The 27,332-nt window shown below is 37.0% G+C and overlaps 1 protein-coding gene across 2 annotated transcripts; it reads left to right on the top strand.

Moving 5' to 3' along the window:
• Positions 1-27: 27 nt before the first annotated feature.
• Positions 28-24,074, top strand: LOC104909796 (lethal(3)malignant brain tumor-like protein 3). Of its 2 annotated transcripts, XM_019612995.2 has the most exons (8): positions 28-2,450; positions 2,908-3,012; positions 3,919-4,030; positions 16,310-16,421; positions 18,609-18,768; positions 19,754-19,892; positions 21,712-21,796; positions 23,953-24,074. In XM_019612995.2, exons 3-8 carry the CDS (start codon positions 3,929-3,931, stop codon positions 24,048-24,050), a joined length of 696 nt encoding a protein of 231 aa, XP_019468540.1. In that variant the 5' UTR covers positions 28-2,450; positions 2,908-3,012; positions 3,919-3,928; the 3' UTR covers positions 24,051-24,074. The 2 variants fall into 2 exon arrangements, with proteins under 2 accessions (XP_019468540.1, XP_019468541.1); XM_019612996.2 differs by lacking the exon at positions 2,908-3,012.
• The last annotated feature ends 3,258 nt before the right edge of the window (positions 24,075-27,332 follow it).

Raw genomic sequence — 27,332 nt, 5'->3', positions numbered from 1 at the left:
TTTTTTTTTTTTTTTGGTCATACCTCCTCCTCTGGCTCTTTGTGTCTAATTTTACTCTCCAAGAAAGAGCCATTAGCCTGGGGTGGGGGCTGGGATCAGCCTCTTCTCTCCTGGACCAAAGCTGCTCAACTGTCCTGGCGCTGTGCTTTCAGAATTCCTTAAAAGTAAAAATAAAAATACAAAGGAATGAGTAAATAGAATGGACACACTGATCCAGATAGGTTATGCCAATCTGATAATGCTGATTACTGGCTTTGCTTTTGAAAGCTCCTGTCTCTGCTGCCCAGTGACCTATACTGAATTGAGACCAGTGGTTAGAAGTCATGTGGTGCTTCCTTGTGTGTTTCACAGGTGGCATCTTAGACTTTCAACATTTGGGTAGGTGTCGGTTAATTCTTTTAAGCACCGACTGAAATAAAAAAAATCCTTCTATTATTACTCTCTGACGTACTCAATACATAACCTGTAATTATTTCAAAAAATACTTGTAAGTTTAATTGGCATATTCTCTCCTATTTCTTTGCTTTAAGTCTTTAAATAGAGAATCTTTCGCCAGGGGAATCTACCTCATTTTTAATGCTGTTATTCTCATTAAGTATCTGTTCTATGAGGTACTCATTTGTTGCTGAACCAGTTGGTAAAATCTAAGGTTTTTTCTAAAGGATGTGTTTGATCTTATTTTACACGCATGCTTATTTTAATGTTTTTGAGGTTTGTATTTTTTTTTCACGTGTGTATGTCTAGAGCAATGTCAATATTGAAATATTAAAATACAGCACGTTTCTCTCTAGATCTTACGGCTTACAGCTGCTAAGACTAAAATGCAGTTGCATCTCTAATAATGGATTTTGGAAAATGACTGTTTCAAGTTCTTACTGTGATGGCCTTACCTTCATGTCAGTTAGCATTGGTGGCAGACACAGGCACAGCCCTGTAGTTGCTTGGCCCTATATTCATCTAGTATTTTAAAAACTTTCTGGAAGTGTTGTAGCAACAGAAATGATAGCAAATGAGATTATTATGGAAGGAGTTATACTAATTCAAAGAGCATTGGAGCTTTAAAAATGAAAATGAGTAGATAAGATATTCTGTAGTTCTCTTTCTAAAGGATTTCATCCTTTTTTAGTACCTCACCACTGTAATAATGTAATTGGTCTTTTTCTCCCTTTCTTATCAGCTTTAGATAGATGTAGACCAATCTTTCATCTGTGCAAGCTCAGTGAAGCCGGAAACAGATATTTTGTTAAGTGTAATTCTCTTTGTTAAATTCATTTCTATCTGCATTGCCCTGTGACCTTTTCATCCACGTCACCTACATTTCTGAAAGCTGAAGAGGATCAATATATGAAAGTACAGGTTGTGCCCCTAATCTTAATTTTAAAAGGAAAACAATATCAAATACTTTATCAAACAATGGAATGTATTTTTACTGCTGATTGTTAACTGGGTACTTTGTTAGGTGTAATTAATAAAAAATTGTTTGTTTTCTTGGGAGAAATATGTACCTTTCTGTTAAAAAGATTTCACTTGGACTTGGTCTTTTTTTCCAACTGATTCTGTTATGAAGCACGTCTGTAACACCAGTGGCACTATCAGAGATGCCAGGACGTGCTGCAGTGCTCACTGTGGCCCACAGGTCAGCTGCCACTACAAGGAAGTTCTTCCCTGTTGCCTCCCAGGCCTCTTCCCACTTTTCATTATTTCTTCTGCAGGAACCTTTGGAATATGTTTTCCACAATAAACAAACCACTGAGTGGTTGAGTAGAGCATCCACTAAAAAGGGTTAGAAACTTGAGTTAATACAGAGCACAGCTTTGTCTGTGTCTTGGCAGGCCAGTTGTGGGGAGCATATCATACCAGCATGCTTGGAGAAGTATATTTTGTCTTCTGTTTCATGGATTTCTGGGTAGATCAAATTTTCAGCTATTTCTTAGTAGCCTGGGTCTTGTTTTTGCAAGAATTTCGGTGTTCCTGCCATCGTGCTGCTGTTGAGTGTGGTGTCAGTGCACATGAACTGCTCCCTTGCCTTGCTAAAGACTGACTTTGTAGTGGCTTGGGATCAAGTTCAGTTTGTATTGTGGGAGCTGCCCTGAGGTGGTGGTGAGTTTGCCTGTGAGAGTTTTTAAAAGACAAGGTCTGGAGATTCAGGGAATTTCATAGTTCATACTGCATTTGTTTGGTTTGGGGAGTGTGGGCACTTTCATTGTGAGCAGTGCCTACTGCTGAGGTCCAGCTTTGTCCTCTTAATGTCATGTGGTAGTCATGGCAGTGAAATTGCTCAGTGAGTGAGATATTACTCAAGGTGGTAAAGACTGCACAGTCCTTCTGGAAACAAGGAGAAAACCAAGGAGAAACACAAGAGAGGTCACACTGTTGACACAGCGCTGGAGTAGTGGCTGGATGTAGTGGTGTTCCATTGATTGATACAATTTTTCTAATGAAATAAAAAAGTAAGCTTAAATATTTTTCACACCACAAAGTTGATTAGCTAAGTGTTTTTCTCCTCACACTTTCAGTCAAAAGCTTCTGAAAGATCCACATTTACTTGTGCTTGGTTTGTATCTTTTTCTGTTGTCTGCGAGTAAACAGATGTCATCCTCAGTCTTTTTGGATGTTCCAGATTTTCAGAGCATTAATAGATATTTGATGAAACTAAATTTTGAGAGTAGGACCTATGTTAAATATTAAGATTTTGAAAATTAAGGTCAAAGAAGCCTACCTGCCTATTTGAATTTAAAATACTGGTACTTACAGGGAAAGCTTTTAGTCAGTCTGCAGATGGAAAATGAGGCTTAGAAGGTGTTAAAGAGTTCAAGGAGTGTTAATTTGAAAAGAAATAAGCTTTTGCTAATAGTTCACAAACTGAAGATATGACTCATTTTTGCCATAAATTGTTTCAATTGCTAGGCACAACGCAGAAGTCCCTTCACAGAGGGATTCAGTGATTCAGATTCCACATCCAACAAGTACTAAATGAGGTGCCAGGCCACAAAGCTAAAGATCACTGGATTGGTAAGAAGCAGAAAGGAGCAGTCAGTAAAGAAGCAGTAAGCTGGTTCTAGTCACAAATGGCCACTACCGCCATTTGCAGTTCGGTGCAACTGATGTCGACTTCGTGATAGAGGGAAATGCTGGGCCAAAGCCAGGCACTAATGGCAAGTGTGATGTGGTGGCGTTGCTTGTGTAGATAAACTTTTGCCACAAGAAAGAATGTCCAAATCCACTATTTCTAAAGATAAGTGTTTTCTCCTCTGCTTTCACTGTACTAAAGCAGAGGGATCTGGTAAAACAAGGTCTTGTGAAGCTGGAATATGCTTTCCTGTGCGTGTCTACATGTAAATGAATTTCACAAATACGAGACAAATACGTGGTGAAACTCTGTGGAGGCAGGCAAGGAATACCTGGGCCTCCTGAGTCAGACAATGAAAATGAAAGATAGTTTTAAATTCATTTTGCAATTTTAATTTGAACTGGGGTAAAGCTTTCACATCATGTTATGAGATATTCAGGAAAACTTTAATATCTTCTTAACTTAATAAGCTCTTTTTAATAGTTCTTAATATATTTCTGTCTCATTTCCCAGAACAAATGTTTTTCTTAGGTATACTTAATGTATGTTTTCCCCATGCCGATTTGTTTGCAGTTTGAGTTTTGCATTTCTTTCCAATTCAGCCTCATTACTAGCCTCCTGCTGTATAAAGGAGGGATTACTTTTTAATGTTTTCATGTTTTCCCTTCCTTGTTGCTTTTACACTAGCTTATATTATCAGCATTGTCATCAGTTGTCCACGTTGTCAGTATGCCAAGAAGTGTTTAATACTAATCTATGAAGTGCGTTTAAAGAAATATCCAGTGAAATGAGCATTTTTAACATTTTCAGTTTTTAAAATCTTTTTTCTTTTTTCTTTTTTTCCTTAGTACATGCATCATGAATGAATCTGCCTCCAGTGGAAATGGCCAGGAGTTTGATGTATTTAGTGTTATGGACTGGAAGGATGGCATAGGTACATTGCCAGGAAGTGACCTGAAGGTAAGATTTGCAATTTTTGATAAGCAAAATACAAATTTTATATGCCAGAGGAATGTATTTCACAAGCTGGTGTGTAGGTATCTGCTTCTATGAATAAAACATGAATCTGCAGCTCTGAGTTAAGAGACTGTAGCCTGTTAGCTTTTAGCTCCGGAGTGTCTTGATTCAGTTTCTGGTGCTGGCAAAGACAACAGTTATCCCTGTAGGAAGGCATAAATTAACACTACCTCACTATACAGACAGAAGTAATCAAATGCACAAAATGCAAGAAATTTAAAATGTAAGTGTGAATATTCAGTCCATTTAAGGTATTACAGTGCTGTCTAACTAAGAATGCCTGTACTGTCACTGATTTTCACAGTCTCATATTCTTAGTTCTTTTTATTTCTAAAAATACTTTATTTTTCTGTGTTTTGTCATGTGGATGCCTAGCAAAATGAATAAAGTGAGTGTTTCTGAGGCTGGTGTAGTTTAGCAATTTGAATGGCATTGGAATAGTACTTTTAATTAAATTTTTCACACTGCATGTATTTCCCCAAATAAATTATAGCAGGGTTCTTTTTAATATTTAATGTATTATTTTGTTTTTTTGGGGGGAGGAGTGATACATTTTACTACGTCTTCAGGTTTCCCTTCAGCTAAAAGTGCAGCTTTGATGTTAGAGGCTTCTTGCACTTTTTTTTTCCTGTTGATTATAGTGGATATTTTCCTATGATTCCGTTTAGACAAACATTGATGATGTTTTCTAGAAGTCTGTTTTTTGAATCTCACTAATTTTTAGTTTCACAAATTGTTTTTAAAATGTGTTTTTAAAGGCACTCTATGTTCCTTGATGCTCAATACAATTTCTTGTGTTTGAAGAGGTAAAAATGTATGAAATTCAGGATACATATGTTGCAGGTGTTATTGTTTTCTTTATGTTTTTGTTTGTTTTTAAAATACAGAATTGTAGAATAGAATTACAGATTAGTTTTCTTTGGAAAAGACCACAGGACTACCTTGTCTTGACCCCTCACTCTGAGCAATATTAGGCTATTCCAGGCCTTTTCCAGGGCAGATTTGACTGTTGTCAAGGCTGGAGATTCCGCCGTCTCTGGGCAACTTGTCCAAGTATTTCACTGCCCTTATGGTGTATGTTTGTTTGTTTTTTTCCTTTTACTGATACTTAATTGCAGGTTCTTTCAGCTTCTCCTTACTTATCATTTGTTGCAGCATCTGTGGGACTTATCCCTAAGTTTGGAAAAGGCCTACAAGATCATCCAGCCCAACCATCCACCTATCACCAATAGTTCTCACTAAACCATGTCCGTCAACACAACATCTAAACGTCCCTTGAACATGTTAATGTTTTTCCTATACTGGACACGGCAGACTGTATCTGCTCTCACCAGTACTGTGTAGAGGTGAATAACCAGATGCTTTGACCTGTGGGCTACTCTCTTGCTGAAACAGCCCTGGGTACTTCTGGCTTTCATTGCTCCCACAACGCATAGCTGTCTTGTGTTCAGCTTGCCTGTGGGACCCACAGGCCTTTTTCTGCAAAGCTGCTTTCACACAGGCAGCCTTGGGCTGTAGTGTTGCACAGTCATTCCACCCCAGGTGCAGGCCTTTCATTCACTTCTGTAGTACTTTATGAGTTCTTGTTAGTCCGTTCTTTTACCTTTTCTGAACAGCAGCCCAGCACTCCAGTGTATCAACCCCTCTCTCCAATTTGGTGATGTGCTTTTGCCGCCTATACACATACATACTTTTCTTGTTGTCTGTGCTAGTTTGTTCTCCACCTGAGCTTTCAGTTTCCAAATGCCATCATTGTATGCTTGGGCAATGTCTCTGCATATCTTCTCTATGTCTCCTCAGTGTTACGTTCTACATATTTCCTCCCTTTGCATTTATACTAAGTCAGAAGTTCTCAGTTCTTTCCTTCTGGCTTTCATCCATGTTTGCCTAACTTCTTGTGCATCGGCATGCATCTTGTGGTGTGAAAAGGTTGACCTTGGAGATATCTAAGTCTCCTGGGCCCATTTACCCTTTAGAACTGTCTCCTACGTGATCCTGCCAAGTAAATCTCTGAGCCAGCCAATATCTTCTCTCCTGAAATTCAGTGCTGTTATTTCAGGGTTCATTTTGCTCCCTTCAGACTTCACTGTCTCATGGTCACTGCTTTGAATGCTGGCATCAGCCTCCACATCCCTGACAAGTTCTGTATTTTTTAATAAGTTCAGAATTTTAAAATTCATTTACTTTTTAATAAGCAAAGTTGTGTGAAAGGTAAACATAATACTAAAATGTTTGAGGAAGGAATACAAAAGGGTGAAAGTCAAGAGAATACAATTATATCTTATTATTCACCAGTACTTGCTTTGTTCTTTTTTCCCTGTGTTAAAAGAAACAAAAGAGAAGTAAAGTTGACTCATTAATTAGTAGAGGAATAGAAAAGTTTTCATATGAAGTAAGCAAAAAAACTGGGGGATGTAATTGAGCATAACTTCAAGAAATCATGCAAGATACTACATTCTGAAGGAAAGTCTGGGCTTCATTTTAAAGTTGTCCTTACGGCCAACTGACTGTTAGACACAAACCAATAATTGATTTTTGGATAGAAACTCTTTCTTTTGTCCAGGCATTGGAGAAAACACTGTGAGAAGTGAGGTAGTAATGTACACAGAATAATGAAAGATTATTCTTCAGAAAGAACAGGGCAGATAGCTATTTTTTTTAATAACATAAGATGAAGGGGATACTCAAAGAAATCAAAGTGGAACCATTCTAAAAGTGAGTGAAGGAAAAATATTTTCTAACAAGGCAGAATTACCCTGTGAAACTAAGTGGACCAGAGAACATCAAGACTCAGCGAAAGGCTAGACATTTATGTAGATAAGAAAACAGCTGGGGGTGTTAGAAAAGTCAGGGTTTTAATCTTCTGAGAGAATTGTAACAACTCATCTTTTGGGATTGCTTCAAATAATGGCAGTTAAAAGGGTAGCTAATCCCATGAAGCTGTAAATATAATCATAAAAAAATATGTTATGCTCTTTGTGGAATTCACAGAATTCTGCAGAATTCTCAGAATTCCCTATTTACAGAATAGGGTTAATTCAATTGTTTTTCCTGAACTGCCCTGTTAAAAGACTATTTTAGTACCGCGTTCTGGACCTCAAGAAAGTGGCCTTGCGTAGCAGTTGCTTCTTCTAAACTTGCATGTGTCTTCCAGAAATTACAGTAACCTCATTCCACTAAAGATATCAAATGATTGCCATTTATTTAGACTGAAATACAATTGAAAATTTCAGTGAGAACAGTGTAGTGGCAGTGTGTACAAATCCAAATACTGTGTTTTTCTATACTGGTAAAAGATTGGAGTTCTTAGTTTTTTTATGTAATAAATAATATGCCATAGCTGAACTGTACAGTGAATTATATGTTGCTTACATCTAGTATATTTTTCTCTTTATAAAATATTGGAAAAAAATTTGGTAGGTTAAACTTACACCAAATTTTGAAATGCTGCCTTTTAATATTGAGCTACTTGAACTCATTTTTAGTCACAGAGCATTTACCTGTCTTTATTACTTGCATGAGGAAGTTTCATACTTACTTTTCCATACAGATATTCTAAGAGAACTCTTTCCTTGTGCGTCATATTAACACCCAACCTCATCAATAGAAATTATTAGGCAAGTGTAGCTGATGTAGCTGTAGTAAGAACAACCTTCTTTTTTAGAACCACTTCAATTTTGTGAATAGAAGTTCTCCTGTGAATGAAATGAGGTAAAAACCACTTTAAGTAATGCCAGTGCTTGAAACATTTACAAATCATTTCTCTCAATATTTTATAAACTTTGTTCGTATTTAAGTTTTCTAAAGAAGAACAACCAGATATAGGTAATAATTTATTTTTTTCTCTTTATTACGAAGTTCCATGGCCAGTTTCATGCTAACTGAACTTCATGGAGAAATACTGCACCAGGGGGCAGTCGGTTCCCAGATTAATGAACATAAAAGAGCTGCATCAGACACCAAGCCTCTGTTCTCAACCAGCCCATGGTCTCTTATCTCTTTTAAAATTCATAAAATGCTAAAAATGTTTTCTTCCTGTGATTTTCTGCAGTGTTAGTTGTTAGATTTTTGTCAGCTGTAATTGGAGGAAACTGTACAAACATGTTCTTATGACAAACTTCCTTAAAAACTTCTTACTAAAGACAGTCTTAAAGTAGTTAATATTTCTTGAATGTTACTTTGAGCATGTGACAGATAAATGAGTGTTTGTGGAAAATGCTAGAATTTCAAATTATTCAAGAGAAAGAGAATTAAGATTGTATAGTATGATGCACTGAGGACCGAGAACAAAAATTTTAGCATTATATGTTAGGAGTTCTTTCAAGATGTAAAATAAACCAGAAAACTTGAATTCCAGTAGTGTTTAAAATAGTTTACAAATCACAAAATGCCTTCATGTGGCAGATTAAGTAATACATGCTCATCTGAAAAATGTCAGTGTTTACCAGTTACTCTGCATGGTGTGAATGTGAAATACATTTTTTCCTTGAAGTCTGAGTGCCGAGTGCAGGCAGTAACACCATCACTTCAAGATTTAAATGTACTCATTAAATTGGAAAAGCTGTAATAATTTATAATTACATCCTACTGTACTGACAGAAGTTTATGAAGTACTTTGTAACGAGTTTGTTCTGCAGTGCTTGTGTTTTGAAAGTGAACTGTTACAAGCTGCATGGACAGAATTTTGGTCATTGATTCCAGCTTGCAAATTGTGATTGAACTGAAAATAAGACAGTAATAAATTTGATGGTTAAGAAATTAACCTATAAATGGATCTGAGCAGCTAATCTCATAGAAAACTGTCTATAACAGCAGAACAGGAATGGCAGAATTCTGTCCAGCTAAGCAACACTACTGGGTATTTTGAGCCGCGAGGTAAAGAGGATGGACATGACTCACAGTGGTGTGTTTTGAGCTGTGCAGACAGCCCAAAGCAGCAGCCTGCACCTTTTCACCTGCCCGTTCTGAAATCCACTCGCACTCACTTGAGCTAATTAACATTTTGAAAGCAAGTTACTTTTCTCTCGTGTGATTATGTGGCAGAAATACTAGTGCAGCACTTTCCTTGCATAAAGCCAGCTCTGCTTTCCTGCAGTGTCATGGGCTACACTTTGAGTCGAGGTGGTGAGTTCTTCCACAAGGCGCAGGTTTATGCAGGAAACATCAGCTGTGGGGTGCCAGTTGTCCCTGCCAGGAAGATATTGTCTGAGAGAGGTGCTGGTTCCCCTTCAGGGAAGCTGAGAAGAGATAGCTCAAGGAAGAAAAAGCAAGTAATGATAGACTTCCTTAGCCCACAAGCAGTCCAGGCAGATCTAGTGGTCTCTTGCCACATGGAAATGGCTTTCTTCTGTTGCAGTCTAATGTAATTAATTAGCTTATGTTGTGCCTCATTGCCATGGATTTTTTTACTAACACTATGCCTTGTGAAAAAGCTAATTTTACCTTTGCCTTTGTTAAAAAGAAAGACCAGAAAGGAAATTTCACTATGAAAATTGCTAAAACTCTGAAGTCAAGGAATGACAGAATTAAGTTTCTCTTGGATGTAGAGTCTACTGCACTGAAGAAATAGGATTGAAACATGCATGGTTAATTAGCAAATAGCAATTCTCTTCTGCATCATTTACTGTAGGTGCTGTGAGTCTTGTAAATATCCAGGTAAAGGACTTCAGGAAGAATATGGAATAGTTAGTGAGTGGTGCAGGTGAGTCCCACACAGGAAGATTTGGTGCTGTGTTTGCTGGTACCACAGCCTTCCTGTGTGGTGCTGAATGACTGCTGAACCCAAAATTTGGCTGGCAGCCATTCATTATCTACTTGTCGCTTGTTTGGGTCCCCTGGGAGATATTAGCATCTGGTACTTAGAAATACCCTGACTGAAATAATTCAGAGCCAGGAGTGCTTTACAGGTCAAGTTCTGGATCAATAAGCGTGTTGGCAGACAGGAGTATAAAAATACCCAACAGAGCCTTGACTTCTGACTGGCACGGATTTATCTGTTACCTTAAGAAAGCCTCTTTAGTTGCGATTTCCTCATCAAGTGGAGATAAGGCAGACTGAGTGTGCAGTGGGGAGCAATCGCTGAGAAGTCCTCAGGCACTAAGATAATTCTTGAGTAGTCTGGAGGGAAAAATTAAAAGACTGAAGATGTCTAAGAATCAAGTAGCTGAAGTTTACTCCAGACAAGACTGAGGGTTGAGAAATGTCCATCTCTCTTACTAGAGGTAAATGTTTGCTGATGGTACCTAGGCTTTCAGTTGAGAAGTGATGATGTTCCTATTATCGTTGGGAGCGAGTTGTAATTCGATAGTAAATCCTTCAACTGTTTCCTGCTCCTGCCTGCCTGGGTAAGGGCATTTGGATAAAAATTGTTACTTCTTTATTACTTCTGGATTACCCTGTTGCACTGTTACTGTAGCATTCTGAAATCAATTATGGATTGCTTGAAATACTTGACTTGTGCCAACAGTGATTCCAGTGGAGGGGGTCTGGATATGCTGGTTGATAGTGGTGTGGAATTTAATCTGTGATGGTGATGATTTAGGGAACCCTAAGTATGAAGGGATCCTTCTTAGTTTGTTTGTTGTTTTTGTTCTGTTTTTGCCATGCTTGACAGAGCTGGAGCGTCCAGACTGCATTTGCTCTTACCTTCAAATGAAGGGAATAGCCAGGTGCCAGTACACATTTCCCTATCCTTCTTTATGTATGAAAGAATCTAAATGTTGTATCCAGGCAAGCTGTAGAAATCGGGTGCTTGCCAAGGGCTTTGAAGTGAGCAGGATTCTCAGAGTGATGAAGAGCTAGTAAGAGGTTTTCCTGTTTCATTTGATGCGTGGCTGTGAACAGAGATTTTGGTTAAGAATTTATTTCCCACTGCGTAGTAACAGGTATTTGTTAGAGTATCTAAGGCTTTTGGGGATACATGCTCCTTGTTATTTCAAATTTGTTTGTTTGCTTGTTTTTAGAGAAAATAAGCAGTCATTCTACTTTCAAACAGTGGAGAGTAACCTCAGTGGTTGAAGAAAAAGTATAAAATAACCAGCAGCTGCCTCATTTTCTGAATACTATCCAGTTCGTGGCTGAGGCAGTGGTTCTGTGGGAGAAAATAGTATGTGGTCACACATGTGAAGGCTTTATCTAGCATATGCACAAAGAAAAAGGTAGTGGTTGAACAGACAAGTTCTGGCACTAATCACTAAATCACTCAAATGATATTTAAAAATCATTTGGCATGTAGTGGGATGTGGTTGGACATATAATGACTATGGCGATTCTTTTGCTCTGAAGAGGGGTGGAGCTGTAAGATGCCAGAACGCCTCAGTTTGTATGAGCAGTCCTGCTGAATCCACTGGAGATGTCTATGATTAAAATCAGGAATGGTGATAACTGTTGGCTAGGTAGCGATTCAAGTATAGCTACTGGTATTGTATGCCTGGAGTCTCAGGTATCCCAGTGCCCTCTTCACAGACTGCTTTTTAAGTCTTTCACGTAAGTTCAGTTACTTTGTAGCCCTGATGAACATATACTCAATTTGTTTTGGATAATACAAGTTTTGAGGGTTTCATCTGAGCCAGTCTGCTGTCACACTGCTGTGTGGTCAAGGTAAGTTTTATTCCTGAAGTTATGGTCAGAGTGCAGTAACAATTATATATATTTCTATGGGCTCTTTGTCCTAATCTTGCCCAGTAGATGGTACTGTTGGCCATGTTTTGTAATTTGTTTTGAAGTTGTTCATTAGGTGCATTTTTTTAATTTGTCTTCTGCACTTGACCCGCTCTTCCTTTTTCATCCTTTTTTATTTCTGCCTGCTCTCCTAAATATCATTTTTACCCTGTAAAAAACAATAGTAGTTTTTATTCTGATTTGATCTCTGTGAGGTCTTGTGCACTCCTGAAAGGGCAGAAGTAACAGTTGGTTGAAATAGTCTGATATTTGTTGCTCTGGGTTAGATACATACAGCAGTAAAGAACTAATTTGGAAACTGAATTGTGTATCTTTTTTTCCCAATAGGTTTGCTTTTCTAAGAACTGATTTGTTGTGTGATAGACTGTCCTCATTCTTTGAAAATTTATTTCACATTGATTGATAGATATGCTTTGCATTTTTACCAGATGAGGAACAAGATAACTAAAAGCCCTTTTAACATATAATTCCCCCAAATAAAACTAAATAAAACTACAGAGTGCCTCCCAACCTGCATGACAAAACAGAGAACCTTTATTAGAAATAAGAAAGTGCTGAAGTCACTGGAGGAGGGCTAGAGGCAGTCTGCCTGTGATGTTATGCATAGTCAGATTCTGGTCCCTTTTCACTGAAAAAAGTGAATTTCTGTATTGAGCGCAACACATAGTGCACAAGGCTGATCAAGGGGCTGGAGTACCATTTTCACAAGAGGAACAGAAACAGCTTGTGTTTAGCATAGTAAAATGAAACCTAGAGGTGCAGAATCCCTCAAATCAGAGGTATACCAGAGAGTAAGTGCTGGGAAAAAGAAAGAACAGAGTAATGTTGGGTTAAGAACAAATGAGAATAAACTGACTGAATAAATTTAAATGGGAAGTTAGAGGAAAGTTTTTCAAGTAAGAGCTTTCAGAAAACTGTTTTTCAGAAAGTATATTTTAGAAATGGGATTTCATTAGAGTTTGCAAAAAGTGCGTACAGGTCTGCTTTGCAGTTGAAGAGTCCATGAAATACTTTGCTTATACAATTGCCTGCAGAAAACAAACATCTTGTTGCAGTAACAAGATTATATTACATTCTTATATTCTAGTTCTAATTCATTATATTATATTCTAATTCTGTGGACATTTTAATGCAATTTTAATTAAAAAAAAAAAAATTGTTTATAGTTAGCAGTTTTGAATCCTGTAGGAAAAGCTAACATACAAATAGTCAGAAATGGTTCAGAAAGTATTTACAGTGTTGGATCATTGTATGTTTAAACCTTGATTTTTCTGAACGTATTCTTCTTTTGTTGAATGAAAATTAAAACGTTCCTGGGGGTTGAATTGGCACTCAAGTAAGCTGAAGTGCTGATATATCGGGAAATCATTTTCTGAGGATGTGAAAATGTATCTCAGCATCAAATGGAAGGAATCTGTAGTAATGTTTGGATGGAAGTTACTGTTTAATTTCCTTTTGATCCTTTAGCAGGAAACTACTAAACAGGGCAGTTAAGTAAGTTCTGTGTTGTATACTTAATCACTAACAATTGTACTCATTCTGCCAACGCAGTTTACGATACATGTTAAATGAAAAGAACTGCAGTAAGTTTAAAATGTGCATTTTTGCCTTTGTAGCTTATCTGTAGGAAGCTCTGAAAGTGAAACTTTCTACTTAATTGTTACATTTATTTGTATTTATTTTACTGTAGGTTTGCTCAGCAAAACTTTGAGATTTCTTCCTCTTTTCCTTCTTATCTTTTAAGACTGATGTTTTCACTGGATAGAATAGGGGATTGATTTCCTTGTTCAGAGCTTACTTAATGTTTGCAAATAGGCATTTGGCAAAAGTGAATTAAATTCATACCCAGCAACATTTCTAACTTACTCTTTTAAACACTGAAGTGATAAAAATTAAGCTACTTTATGAGATTATTTTAAAAGTACTTGGTAATTTTCTGACTTTGTTTCCATCTGTTTTATTTTAATGTTTTCCATCCATGGTTGCTTTACTGAAGACAGGTTTAAGGAAAATGCCTTAATCCAATGCAAATGTATATATTTACTTGAGGAATTTTGTGACTAAGAAACACATTTTTACTTCTCATAATGCTGTTGGTACTTGCCCTGAGGTTAGCTCTGTGTTTCCTGCTTGGGCCTTCATCCTGTCAAGACAACAAGGAGAAACAAATGAAGATTGTAGGAAGGGTGCTCTTGGTATTATTTTAGCTTGGGTCACCAAAATAGAGAAAATGTTGTAAAAGAATCGTTTCCTTTTTTCTATTCCTTTGTTCTTTTTTTTTTTTTTTTTCTTTTTTTCCTATTATCTTCTTTAAGGATAGAAGAGGCTTAATTTTTTTTGAATGGACACAGATACCAACAGCGTTAATATAAATCCCTTTCTGTCATCCTTCAACAATAGACACTGGCAGCTCTTGCTCTGTGAGGGCTTTGTGCAATATGTTACTCTGCACAGCTATCTATACTGTTTTCAAGTAATTAACCTGTGTCATAAGTTTTCCACTGCTGTTCTTCCTTGACTAAAACCAGAGCATGACTTGCTAGATCTGAGGCGTTTTTCTGGTCAGCTGTTGAGAGCTTACTTTGCAGAGGCTTTAGTTTGGGAAACAGTGAGCTAAAGCAGTTCTGTCTGCTGCAAGTTCATGGCTGAACGCTTATAAAGGTTAAGTAAGAGGCCCTTGACATCCATAGAGAGAAGGCTGTGAGAAAAGCAGGACTGTAGGAGTCAGACCTGGCTGGTGGCCTACAACCAGTGTCACGCTGTCCTGCCCACTGAGACAGGGAACGGTGGTCAGCTTTAACCCTAAAGCCTACGCCTAGTTTAATATGCTATGCTATTTCTGCTGTGAGCATCCCCAAGTAAAAGAGTATCCAGGAGCAGCCTCTCTGCAGTCATCTATTTTTAGGTATTTGAGGAGTGTCAGTCAGCCCCCTGAAGTCTGAAGGGCAGGCTAGTGTCAGAGTGGCATCAGTTGTGTGTAAGGGCTTAACACAGATCAGGCCATACAGAAAAGCTTTAGATATCAACTGAACTCTTCAGAAACACCTTTAGCGCATCTGTGTTTGTTGTGGCCAGTCAGCCACTGAAGTTCTACCTGTGTCTTCCTGCTAAGCCAGCTACTGCTGTAATGTGTCTTGTAGAAACAATAAGGTTTTGCCTCTAGTATCCACCATTTTCTGAGGCAGCAGACAAAACGCAAATAGCAAAAATTAGCTCAGTGAAAGTAGGAGCCAGATGGGGTGCTGAAGTCAGCTGTGAGACACAGGGATTCTCTTCCAAATGGTAACTCTGTTTCTCTTCATTGGAGCAGCGTAAATGTCTGTCCACAAACTTGAATGTGAGCGTGTGGTGTTAGGGTATTTAGTGTCCTTTCAAAGCTGAACTCGTGGTCTTTCAGTCCAGATGGATTTGTTGGCAGCTTGTCCACAATTGCATTTCTGTTGCAAACATAGCTGATTTTAAGCAAAAAACTTGGCTTTCATTCAGAACCACTTGCAGACCACAGCAGGGCCCAGTATAAGTGGACGTGCTTCATCCTATACTCTCCTGAGGTGCAGAGGGGCACAGTGCCAGGACTTTCATGAGGCACAATGCTGGGCAGTTTTTCTCCTTATTTACTCAATGTAAAATTGCCTAATTAGCGATACAGAAATATGCTTAACGCTACTGCCCCGAAGAAGCATTCCAGCAGGTGGCTACAGAGGAGATTTGAAAGACTCTCCTGGGCCTGTTTTTTTCTGATCTTCTTTGATCACAGCACCTCACTTCTAGAGACCTTTGATAGAGCTCAGATAGTTATACCCCCTTTGCTATTTAAAGTAGACTGTCACAGACAAAATACTGCCTTTAGTTGAACCCATACACCCAGCTGGGCCTGGAAACCAAGTAGTGGCTGGGAAGCGGGAGGTTTATTTTCGTCTGGTAGCACAGTAATTATTACGGCATTTGGAAGACGCTTTTCTGCTGGAGGCAGGATGGTATAACTCACAGTGATGCTGTGTAAGCACAGCATGTGGGATATTGTTGAGCCTTGCTTCTGGCTGACAGTAATATCACATTCAGTGTGTAATTAAACAGTTCATAAACTGCCTTGAGATGTTTGTTTATGGGCACTTTATAGCAGAGAAGTGCAGTGTTTTGCAGGATGCTGGAATTTTTGTGCTCTGCAAAGCATTTGTATTTGATGTGCCTTTTCTTTGACACAAATACTCAGTGACTAGAGTGCATTGTTTTGCTGTTGATGAAAGACATAAGCTAGGTGATTTTCCTGCAAATTTCTGTTATTGATTTTTTGCTTTCTGATATTTTAGCTAAATAGCAAACTACCTGTGGATGCATCTGTATCAATACTTTAGTGAACTATGATTTTAGGTAACAAAATGTGTTTGTGTTTTGCTTTTCAGAAACAATGCTTGTTTACAGGGGGATAAGCAGAAACACTTAGAAATTGGGTAATATGGTGAGATACTGTGTAAATGATGATGTAAGAAAGCACTAGTAAATTTTTGCTGTACTTAATGCCACTTGTTTTGTTTCTACTAGTTTAGAGTGAATGAATTTGGAGCCCTGGAGGTGATTACAGATGAAAATGAGATGGAAAGTGTTAAAAAAGCTATGGCTACCACCACCTGGATGGTTCCAACTGCTCAAGAAGGTCAGTTAAGAGGTCACTGAAGTTTTCTGTTGTAGACTGTAGATTATATAAGGTGCCAGTTTTTCTACAAGATTGCCTCCCAAATTAAAATTAAAATGAAAAACTTATTTGCTTAATGCAAGACGTATTTCTGATGATCCTACCTATTTCTTTGGATGCTGATAATTATGAAATAAATGTATTTTAGGGTAAAAGGAAATAATTCCACTGTTAAACATCTGAAGGTTAATTATGGCCACAGTTTTATCTTACAGTAATTTTTTTTTTAAGTTTAGAAGTAGTATTTTTGTGTTTAATTTCAAAACTGGTCAACTTCTTACTCTAAATTGTTCAGATTTTTTTTGCTGTTATTTTTATTAAGCTGGTTCTCCAGACTGCTCACAGACCTAACTGACCTCCTACAGTGTTCATTTCTGTCTGTAAACAGCCCTTGTGTAACATTAGTTGCTACTCAACTGCTACCACCAAGCTCAATTTATGTCTCTGCATTTTTTCCTTGCTTCTGCTGACTATACTTTATCACAACATTAAAATTAGCATGTAATAACCATTTACATTTATCATAAGTGGTGACATTCTAAGAGTTTTGTAGTGTCTGTCTACATAACAAGGTGCAAAACAAGATACAGAGTGTCCTTTAAATAAAGTATTGATGTGAGAAAACACTTCTGGTGTCCAGGGGAAGTTGGTTTACATGGTTCAAAATTCTGAAAATTTTGATACAATGATGGAGCAGCATGAAAGAATATCACAGCTGTTTTTGTGGTTGCTTACAACTTCCTTTTTTTCCCCTTCTTTTTTTATATTTTATCAATTTTCTTTTTGAATAAGCATTCTAAGAGTTGAGAAACGGAATTTGAAATTCCATTTTAATAATCATCAGTAGCCTTTCACAGAACAGAATAAGCAAAGTCAATGAAAGTATTCTTTTGCTGTTGCCCCATCATTATGTGACTTCTATAAATAATTGAAACTTTTATATCAATGGGAAAGTAGCTTGGACCTCAGCAAGAAGGTCTGAATCTTCGCATTGCTACCTTTGGTCTATAGGTTTCCAAGTCAATGATTACTTTTAAAATATTCAAGATTCAGATCTGTGATGAGAGTGACAGCGACATAACAGTGTAGTAATGCAGCAGATTCTCTCTTTAGACTGAGAGATTTCAGTTGCCTACAGTAAAACATATCTTCATCCCCTACTGTCCAGTAAGCCTGAAAAATCTTGCTGCTGAATTCAAGTGTGTTTTTGGGCACATAAACATATTAAGCAATCATCACAAATATCTTACGTAGTCTTTGATTAATTCATTGCTCTCCAAAGATACAATACTGCTAAAATTTTCAGTTATGTGAGGAAATGGTTGATTTGGACTGCTAATGACTCTGGAGAGTAAATATATTGCATAAATAATATACTATTCTAGTGGAGATAGTCTGCACCCAAGAGTTCATTTGACTCAGTTTTTAAAGACAGTTTGGTGTTCAAACAAAAGAAATAGTGACTTGAAATTTACCTTTTGAGAGTGTAAAGTGAACAGCCTTCTTTAGGAACTGGAGAACTTCAGTGCTGAATACCTGACTGTGAGCAAAAGTAACAGCATACTCCCCTAGGCTACATGCCTCCCTAGCGGAAGTCATAGCTTAAGGTAAATTACTAACTTACTGTTTTAAAATCTATTTGCTACAAATTAGTTGTTTGTTTGTTTGTTTTTCACCTTTGGTAGACCTCAGGGTTTTGAGCGATAGCTGCTGCAGTAGAGGACTGAAATGTAGTTAGTGATTTATTTCCAGAAGTAAGGTATAAACTATTAAAAGATAACTTCTCCCCAGATGACCCTACATGTCAAAAATGAGTTATGTCAGTGCAACATGAGGTGATGAACTCTGCAACAGCAACTCTCTAGATAGTGAGCACAGTTCCTATCAGAAAATTCACTCTTTCCATGAGTAGCAACTTCAAACAGTATCAGTGTGCCAGTGATGCCAGGAGAATGAAATCAGTAGATTCTTTCTGATTGTTTAATATGACAACTTGTTGGGAATAAACCCTGTATAGACATCAGTCTTCAGTTCTTCATTCTAACAAAAGTGGCATGATTTCAGTTTTTTGTTTGCTTACAAGACTTGCTAAACATAATTGGAAATGTATCACCTCTACCTAAGTGAATTTATTTTTCCATTGTGCAGCCTTTTCAGAAAAGACAGGGATCTCCACAAAGTTGAAGGAAACTGCAAAAATGGATGGACTTGTTTTCTGTGAAAACTGTTACCACTATGGTACTGTAGAAGAATTTGTTCCTGAAGGGAAATTTTGCAGCCAAAAATGTGCCCAGCAAGTAAAAAACAAGTAGGTATTATTATAAAGCATAGAAGCAAAGAATTTGGCGTAAATGCAGTGTGAGATAAAAGTGGTGTGATAAAACATTAGTGGTGTGGCAGCCATGTTTTGGTGAGTCTCCACCAGTTTATAACGTTCTTTCATTGTTTTTAAACTCAGTGAGTTATGAAAGATTTGCTTTTTGTCTAATGCTGATGTTGAAGGCGGTCTTCTTTACTCAGAGAGTGCTGTGTTCTGCTGTCAGATGCAAACAACGATACAGTCTATGGGATGTATGAATCAGTGTCAAACTCCCACTCTGTTTCATAATCACTGGAATTAAGATAATCAGTAATTAGATGGTTGGTGTGGTAAGTTAATTGTAATTAAGTTCAAGAGCTGTATTATAGATGACAGTGAGTAAAAACATGAATATACTGTGGTTTTTCAGTTCCTTTTCTTTGAGCTACTGCAGTTCATCTCATAATAAATGAAGCCTTCAGTTAGTGGGTCCATTCCATGTTGCATTCTGCATTACAGCAATCTTTAACATCTATGTTTTTGTGCATTTCCCCCATTTTTAGTTAATTGCTTTGCCATTTTCTATTCTGATTGCTTGTTTAGCAATTTGTTCAGTCACGTATCAACTTTCTCCAATTGGATTTGTCAGTCTTAATGATTACCTTTTCTTTCCTTTCTGTAAACTGCCTGGCAGTCCTAAACATTTCACAGTTTGGTTCTTTGCCAGACTTGGTGGTATGTGAGAATAGACTATTTAAAACATGCTAAACCTGTTCAGTGCAGGCTGACAGCTGTCCTTTTGCAGTTCTATTGTTTGTCTTTCAGCTTAATTTTTTGACAGATGTAATTTTCAGTAGTTTTTCTAAGAATGTATTTTTCATAATGCCATAGGACCTACAAGAACTTGACCTGTAGATTTACTTAAATTTTACTTCCGTTATGAAAATGAGAAATGAAATAATATTGTTTTATCATTGTGTTGCTCCTGTAATAGAGAACCAAAGGAAGAAAAGCCCAGCATGGAATGCAATGGGGAAGATGAATCCAAAGTCATTCGGAAAAGAAAAACAAAATTACCTCTCAAAGAAGAGTCCAGGGATAATGAGGAGAAGAAAGAGAATCCCGATGAAACTGTTAGTATGCATCATAAACACATTACTGCAAACATTTTAGTAGGAATTTTGCCTTATATTGCAATGTCAATAGATATGTCACTCTACAAATAGAAGTGACTTCATTACTCCTTCAAAGCCACAATAAGTACTTGGTTCACTTTTAATTATGCCTCTTCAGCACATTCTAACTGTTGACAAGTGATAGAAACTGCTTTTTTTTCCTCTTCCTTCCTTTCTTTTTTTTTTAAGAACAGAACAAAAGGAACTTAAAGGAAAACTGATGCCAATCCAGAATTGTTAGTACTGTAGTATAGAAAAACAAAACAATGTATTTCCCAATGCCTGTTACTTGTTTACTTTACACATGAGTAAACAATTATAGACTAGTAATTTATTTGTAAAGAAGTTCTGTTACAGTTAAGGAGAGTATACTTTTGATTTTTGTAATGTAATTTGCCTTAGAAAAGCATAGCCAACAGTTACCAGGACTTTCTTTGATTCAGGAAGGAGCATATGCCAATTGTTCGATTTTGGCATTCTGATTTATGGTTGGTGGTGATTACCATAATCTCCACGAGTAATTATAAAGATATAAAAACACACTAAAGCAAACAAAGTAACCATGTCCAACTCTGATTATACTTATAGAGATGAGTAATCTAACCTCCAAGATTTTCTCACTACAAGGAAGTTCATGTGGCTCTTGCTGTCATTGCCCTAGCTTGTTCTGGAGATTCTGGCTTGTGGTGACAGTTGCTACTTAAAACTGAATGCTGGAACTTAGGAGAAACATTTTATCTGGGCTTGAAATACTTTTCTGCTCCAGAAGAAGCAGCACACAGAGTCTTATCTGCTTTGTTATTTTTAGCACTGGATGGATTTAACAGTAGGGGTTGTTGTCCACTGTCAACCTCAAGGTGGGTTCCACATTTACACGTGTGTTGTTTTGTTCCTCGAAGACCATACATGCAAAATTTCTCACTCCTCTGGTTGGCTGTGTAGTATTTCCTGAAAGAGTAAAACTAGAAATGACAAATTGTCTGGGATTTGGTTTTGTTTTATGCTGCAGTGTAATGCACTTTGGGGCACATTTGTTTTTTTTTTTTCCTTTAGGAGTTATTTTTCATCTGAGAACAAAAATTTGCAGCAGCTTCCCGTAATGTTCATTTTCCTCTCAATAGCTGTGGTGTTATTGAGAGGAGCACTGTTTGGAGGCAGAAGGGGAGAGCACTGCAGTCAGAGAACTGTGGAAAGATGCAATACGTGTCAGAAGAGAGTCCACAGCTTTCTGTATAACAGTGTCCTCAGGAAAAATTTGGGGACAGTTCCTTTGCTGCCATGTGTCTGCTCTCCCAAATGAGGACTTGTTTTGTTCATCTGTTCAGATGCTTGGAAAGCTGCTACTACACAAGCAATGAAATAAATAAAAAGGATCAGTGCCATTTTATGTTTAGTTGAGTAATTATACATTTGAACAAAGCAGAAAAAGTTGTGCAAAAGGTATGCCTTCACATTATTTTGGAAGCATGAACGTATCAGAAGTACAGCTATTTATGTCCATCACAGTCGGTCCTACTGAAGGCTCACTGATCTGTCCCTGGCATAGACAAAGCTGAGCTGGCTGAGAGCCAGGTGCTGGGAGTATTCTGTCATTTCCACTGTGTTTGCTGTGATTTGTCACTGGTTGCTTGCTTTGTTTTTATTAGACATCTTCAGGTTTGTCTGAGATAACGGAGATCTATCTGGAAGCCGTTTAAATGAAGTCAAAGTTAAACCTCGCGTGTCTGTGTCTTAGCTATTAGACTTCTGAACTAACGTTTGTATTCTTTTTATTTAGGAGGATAAATCTGAAGGCAGAATTTTAAGAGTCTCACAGAGAGCCAGAAGAAAAAGAAAAGGGGAAATAACAGTTTTGAAACAAAGTAAGTTAAATTATGGAAGAAAATCTCAAGTGTCACTTATTTATGTGATACTATCTCTTGCTGTGAATTGCCACCATTGTTTCACCAAATTTTTATCCATTATTAAATACAGTTTTGTCCATCTGCAAAAAGACAGTGTCAGTGTTATTTGTAGTAATTAAGTTGTAAGGACTGAAGAACTCTGAGAACCAAGTGGAAATGTTGGGGATATAAAACGACTCTCGGAGATTGATTGCCTTTTACAAAGAGCCAGTTTATATATGCCTGGCAGCGAGGAGTCATATAGTAAGCGTAAATGTATCTGATGCACAATTTAGATTTTTTTCATCCCTCTAAAGAGTGCCAGTATTAAGGGGAATCAGACCCATTTTGTTCCCAAATGTTGGAAGACATGTATTAAGCAGGAGTGAAAGTTTCCTTTTCTTTCCTGGGGGATCAATTTTGTATCTATGGTATGGCTGGAAATAGACACATTTATGGAACTGTTTAGGAATAATTGCTATAATCAGTCCAAAGGGAAATATACTGCATGAAGTGGCATAATAAAACATTTTTTAAATGAGCAGTGTTTTTTCAAGCTGTTCACATGATAGATACTTTTTGGAAGATTCAGAAAATCAGTACTCACCAGAAAACTACATCTTTGCCCTCCAGGGTGTTTCTTTTGATATGCTGGGAGCCATTACCAGAAGTTGCCTTTAGCACAGAGCTCCAAGTAGCTCTGCTCTACAGTAGGTATATGATACACTGATCAAGGATACAATGTATAAAAAAGTTAAAGAAGATTCTCTTCCTGAGATAGAATTACTCCTGAAATATAAATACCATTTCTGCAGTTGTATTCAGAACTGAGACCATATCAAGCATATGGGATACAAGCACAAAGCTGATGCTGACTGGACACTACTGTCCACTGACAGAATGATTTGTATAGATTTGTCTTGTTTGTTTGTAGGAAAAATGTGTGTTCAGAACCATGCGTATAACTGTGTATTATTTTGCCAAGCAACACATCTCTTAAATAACAGAACAGATAACTATTGGGTTAATCACAAGTAAAATGGGCTTTAAAAGCATTGAACAATCGCTGTGGTTCTGAATTTTGTTATTTGAATTATGTCTTTCTTTGGGAGAGTTTGGCATCACTATTATGATGGTTCATGTTTTAAATAAATAACACTTAGCCAGAGTATTATTTAAGAGGCTTATTTGTCTTGTGAATAGCCTGCAATCAGAATCAGACCAGGATCACGTTGTGGTTGATGAGAAATTCTCCTGCTGACATGAGCTTATGATCTGAATTGCTAAGCTGCGTGCATGGAGGAGGCATTTTAGACAACAGCAGAGCAGAGTGGAGGTATATGAAAATAGATGTGTACATGGCCAGCCTCACAAACCATCTGTTTTTTAAGTTCCTGGCTTTTGCTACGTGCAGTTAGTGCCTTATTTTGGAGCCCTAAAACCTGCTGCTCACTGCTGTTTCCTTAAGATGAACTATAATCAATAATGCATATGCAAGTATATGCAAATGTCCATACTACATAGCTTCTCCTTTATGTTAATGAAAAAATGAGGCTGGAAAAAAAGAACGCATGAAAGTTCTGATGGTCTGAAAAAATTATTGTTAAATCACTGCCTTTCTGTCCAAAAACATCAAACTGCATAGTGAGTACTGCCATAGAATAAAGTGCTTCAACTAAAGTTAAAAAAAGAACATGTCGTGACTGCTATCAATTGAAACTGCTTTACTGAATTGGAATTTTCTTTTTCTGAAGAAATTTTTTAAAATATAGACCTACTTTGTATGATTTGATCTGATCTTCTTAAGTGTGTTTGCAAATTGTACATCTGAATGCTTTCATAGGAGCAATAAGAAAAAAGAGACAGAAAGCAAGATTATGTAAATTGTTCTCATCACATGAATGAACTTTTTCTTCTTACTAATCAAGATTGGGTGGAAATAATTCTGTACAAACCTGCATATTCATGGTGCCTTAAACCTACACAACTACTGTTTTCTTGAAATAAGACCCAAGAAATACCACAAATGCATTTAATAAGATGTAGATTTGAGATAAATATGTTATAAACATTTTGCTTATTTTATTTTCTTAAGAAATTAACAGAGAAATCTTTTTTTATTCTATCCTTTACAGCTGTATCCTCTAAAGGGAAGCAAGTGTGGTGTTGGGCATCCTATCTAGAGGAAGAAAAGGCTATTGCAGTACCTACTAAGCTTTTTAAAGAGGTATGACTTCTGAAGTTGAGATCATCATCAACTAGTGAAGATCAGGAAACTTCTAGGGAAATCAATTGAAATAAAAATAATAAAATGTTACACTTCTCTAGTGATAAACCTATGTGATTAAGGCAATGCATCAGCAATCATCAAAGTATTCAGAATATGTGTAAAATTAGTTATCTTTCTCTGCCTTTTCAAAGAAATGTGTGGTTTTTGGTTAAATGCTGTCAGCTGAGACCATAGAAAACAGCTGCTTTTCCAAAGTCTGCAAGTTCTAGTCTTTCTTTGTAATTTCTGAGGCTGAAAATCTGATATGTATCCTCAATTTTATGTGACATATCATTCCCTTTAAATATGCTTAGAAAGCTGGTACAAAGGTCGTCTTTCAGCTTGTTGCGTTGATTATACTACCTGTCTTTTTGCAGCTCTTGCTGAAGTTATATCTTTTATTACATCTGATACTAGTTTGCCTTGTTTCCATTTTGCCTGTCATCTGATTAGATGTCACGTCATCACCTCTTGCTTGTCCTTTGCCTGCTACGGTAGACTTTGTCATTTGCTGTTTCAGTGGTTTTGCTTGTGCTGTCTCTTGCTCAGATGAGAGCTCTGTATGCAAATCAGCAAAGCTTTCATGCTGCTCTCTTTTGCAAAAGCTGGCAAAACATACGAACATTCTCAGCTACTGTACTTCTGCACTGTATAATTCCAATAGTTATACTTCTTTTTGATAATTCTATCCTTAACTTGGAGTCTCTTTCTTGCATCCATTTGTTTTTCTTTGCTTTACACTCCAACTATTAAATCTCTCTTGCACAGAGATCAGCTTTTCAGCTTACACGTGTGTGTGGCTGATCTTTAATTGGTTCTCCTAGACATTGCTGAGATAAAAAATTAATTAAAAAAGAAAAGAATATTGCAGTGTAGAGAATCCAAAAATTTCTAAGTGCAAGAATGACAGTTATCTGACCATCATTTGTTGTATCCCCCTGTGCTGTTCACTGGTTGAAAAACTGACCAAAAAATCCTGGTAAGTAGTGTCACTATCTGAAATGTAGATTTCAAAAGTGTTGCTCTGCCTGTCTGAAGTTCCACGAAACGCTGCTGCTGCAGCACACAGCTTTTTATTTAGTGTACAATACTTTTAACCCTGTAGCAGAGAGACGGTTCTTAATACCAATCAGAAGAGGCCAGGTAATATTACTCCATTTTACAGATGGACAAGCAAACCACATGAATAATAGTGTTAAAACAAAAACAAACAAACAAAAACATACCCAGCAACAATTTTGAATCCTTGTTTCTTGTCTGGGTTTTGAGAATTACTGTATTTTTTTCCAGTTCAGAAGCAGTAATATTCAACAGGATTTTTTGTACTCTTTGTTAGAAATGGTTAGCATAACGGAGAAGCCTTCCCACTACTTGTTACTTAAATCTCAGACTCACTTCTAGGCTGCAACTGACAAGATCTTATTGTTCTGAGAAAAGGAAATTAACTGACCCTTGAGTTTTGTTTTTCTTCAATCTCCAGTTCCCCTAACACAATCTTCTGGGTTTTGTCTATGTTCTTGCACCAAAGAAAAACATTTCTAATTGTCAATTGCAGACTGCTTTTACGTTTACTCTTTTGTTCTTATTTCTTTCCTTAATAATGTATCCTAAATGTTTGTTATGAAGGAAATGCATGATAACTAAGTTTGTTACAGACTTTACCTCCGGTGCTGTATGACATAAGCATAATGTACAAAATTGAAATCTGTTAAATAGCATAAAAGTTATTAGGCTACTCAAAGTTGCTTGTTATTTTACTGTAACAGAAATAATATATTGCCTTAAAAGTTTTCAATTTGACAATGGAAAGCATTGTGGATAATTCATGTCTCATATTTCAGAAAATAGCTGGGTGATATTTGTGTCATACTATTTGTCATACTTTGTAGAATTTGAAATTTACAACGTATATTATACCCATGAAGGTAAAAGCAGATCTGTGACTTAATTGTTTCTTTTCTTTGTACCTGCTTTTGCAAAAACTCTGTTACCTTTCTGGGTACTGTTCCTCAATTTCTTGCTATTTCCAGCATTTGATTGTTACACTAAAATATTTGTTGTGATGCAGTCAGTTGGGACTGCAAGACCATTGTATCAAGATGAGCTTGAAAAACTTCAGTTTATTGATTTTTATTTTTATTTTTAAATACTGTTTTTTTTTTCATCTTGAGGAAGTATCCAGAATTATACACATTGTGTAACTTTGTTAAATGTTCACTGGGAAGAAAAACCTCAAGCATGGCATTGCTAAGATGAAATAACTTTTCAAATCCTTCTACTTTAGTCAGCCACTCTGATCTCTCAAACCGAGCTCTACAAAATCTAACCTGTTTTTAGAAGGACTCTTCATCTATTAGCTGGCCCCTTTAGGCTGACTTCAGCTGGTCTAGTTCTTCATTTCTCTTCCCCTTGACTGTGCGTTTCTGCCCCTGTGCCTCATACTGTATTTTTTTTCTCCTGGACATATTATTCAGATGAATTGCAGCCAGCGCCATCAAAGAGAGGATTCTCATCCTTTCATGTAGAGATCTACAGAGGTCTCACCTTTCATTGACTGGTGGTACTTTAGATGGCTGGATAGCATATATAACTTTTAGGTAGTGTAAGCTAGGTAAAACAGATCCTCTCTTTGTGCTTCTCTGTATTCATTTGCCAGAAGAGTTTTGGATATTTTGGCACAAGTGTGCTCTGTATTTTTACTCACTTTCTTATTCCTTTACATTTCTTCGTTTGCTTCTTAAGATTTTGAGTGAATGGATTGTATGATAACTATATCTGATTTTCATTTGGTAATGCGTAAGTTCTTTTTGTATAAAAGTTTTTTGTTAGTATTCTAAGTTCAGGGAAAATCTGTGATGAAAGTGTACTGATATCTGAAGCATACAAAAATAGTTTTAGCATCTAACTCTCATCTATAAACAAGTGTTGCCAAGGGTAAGAAAAAATGCCCTGTATCTTGCTAATCAAAGACAGCAACAAAAGGAAGGGGGAGCACATGTAATACTTCTCTTGTGTTTTATCATCAACTGTTTAGGATATAAAAAACTGACTCTGAATTTAGTAACTCATGGAAAACCCTTTCTGATTTTATTCAGCTTTTTTTTTTTTTTTCTGATTTTCTTCTTTTCTCTCTTCCCTTCCCTTCTTAAATTTAACCTTAATATCTGTAGCTTCCTTCTTTAATGAAGAACAAGGAGCATGATACAGGGAAGCCAACACCTTCCTGTTGAAAATATTCATTTCACT

Source organism: Meleagris gallopavo, chromosome 2 (genome assembly GCF_000146605.3).
Source record: "Meleagris gallopavo isolate NT-WF06-2002-E0010 breed Aviagen turkey brand Nicholas breeding stock chromosome 2, Turkey_5.1, whole genome shotgun sequence".
Classification (NCBI taxonomy): Eukaryota; Metazoa; Chordata; class Aves; order Galliformes; family Phasianidae; genus Meleagris; species Meleagris gallopavo.
This window is presented reverse-complemented; position numbering and strand designations above follow the sequence as displayed.

Bases quoted from the DNA above. Each gene is read 5' to 3' on its own strand.
- LOC104909796 (XM_019612996.2), top strand. From the start codon at position 3,929: ATGAATGAATCTGCCTCCAGTGGAAATGGCCAGGAGTTTGATGTATTT. The intron at 19,893-21,711 runs GTTAGTATGCAT...CTTTTTATTTAG, and splicing joins AAGAGAATCCCGATGAAACT to GAGGATAAATCTGAAGGCAG. The intron at 21,797-23,952 runs GTAAGTTAAATT...TATCCTTTACAG, and splicing joins AATAACAGTTTTGAAACAAA to CTGTATCCTCTAAAGGGAAG.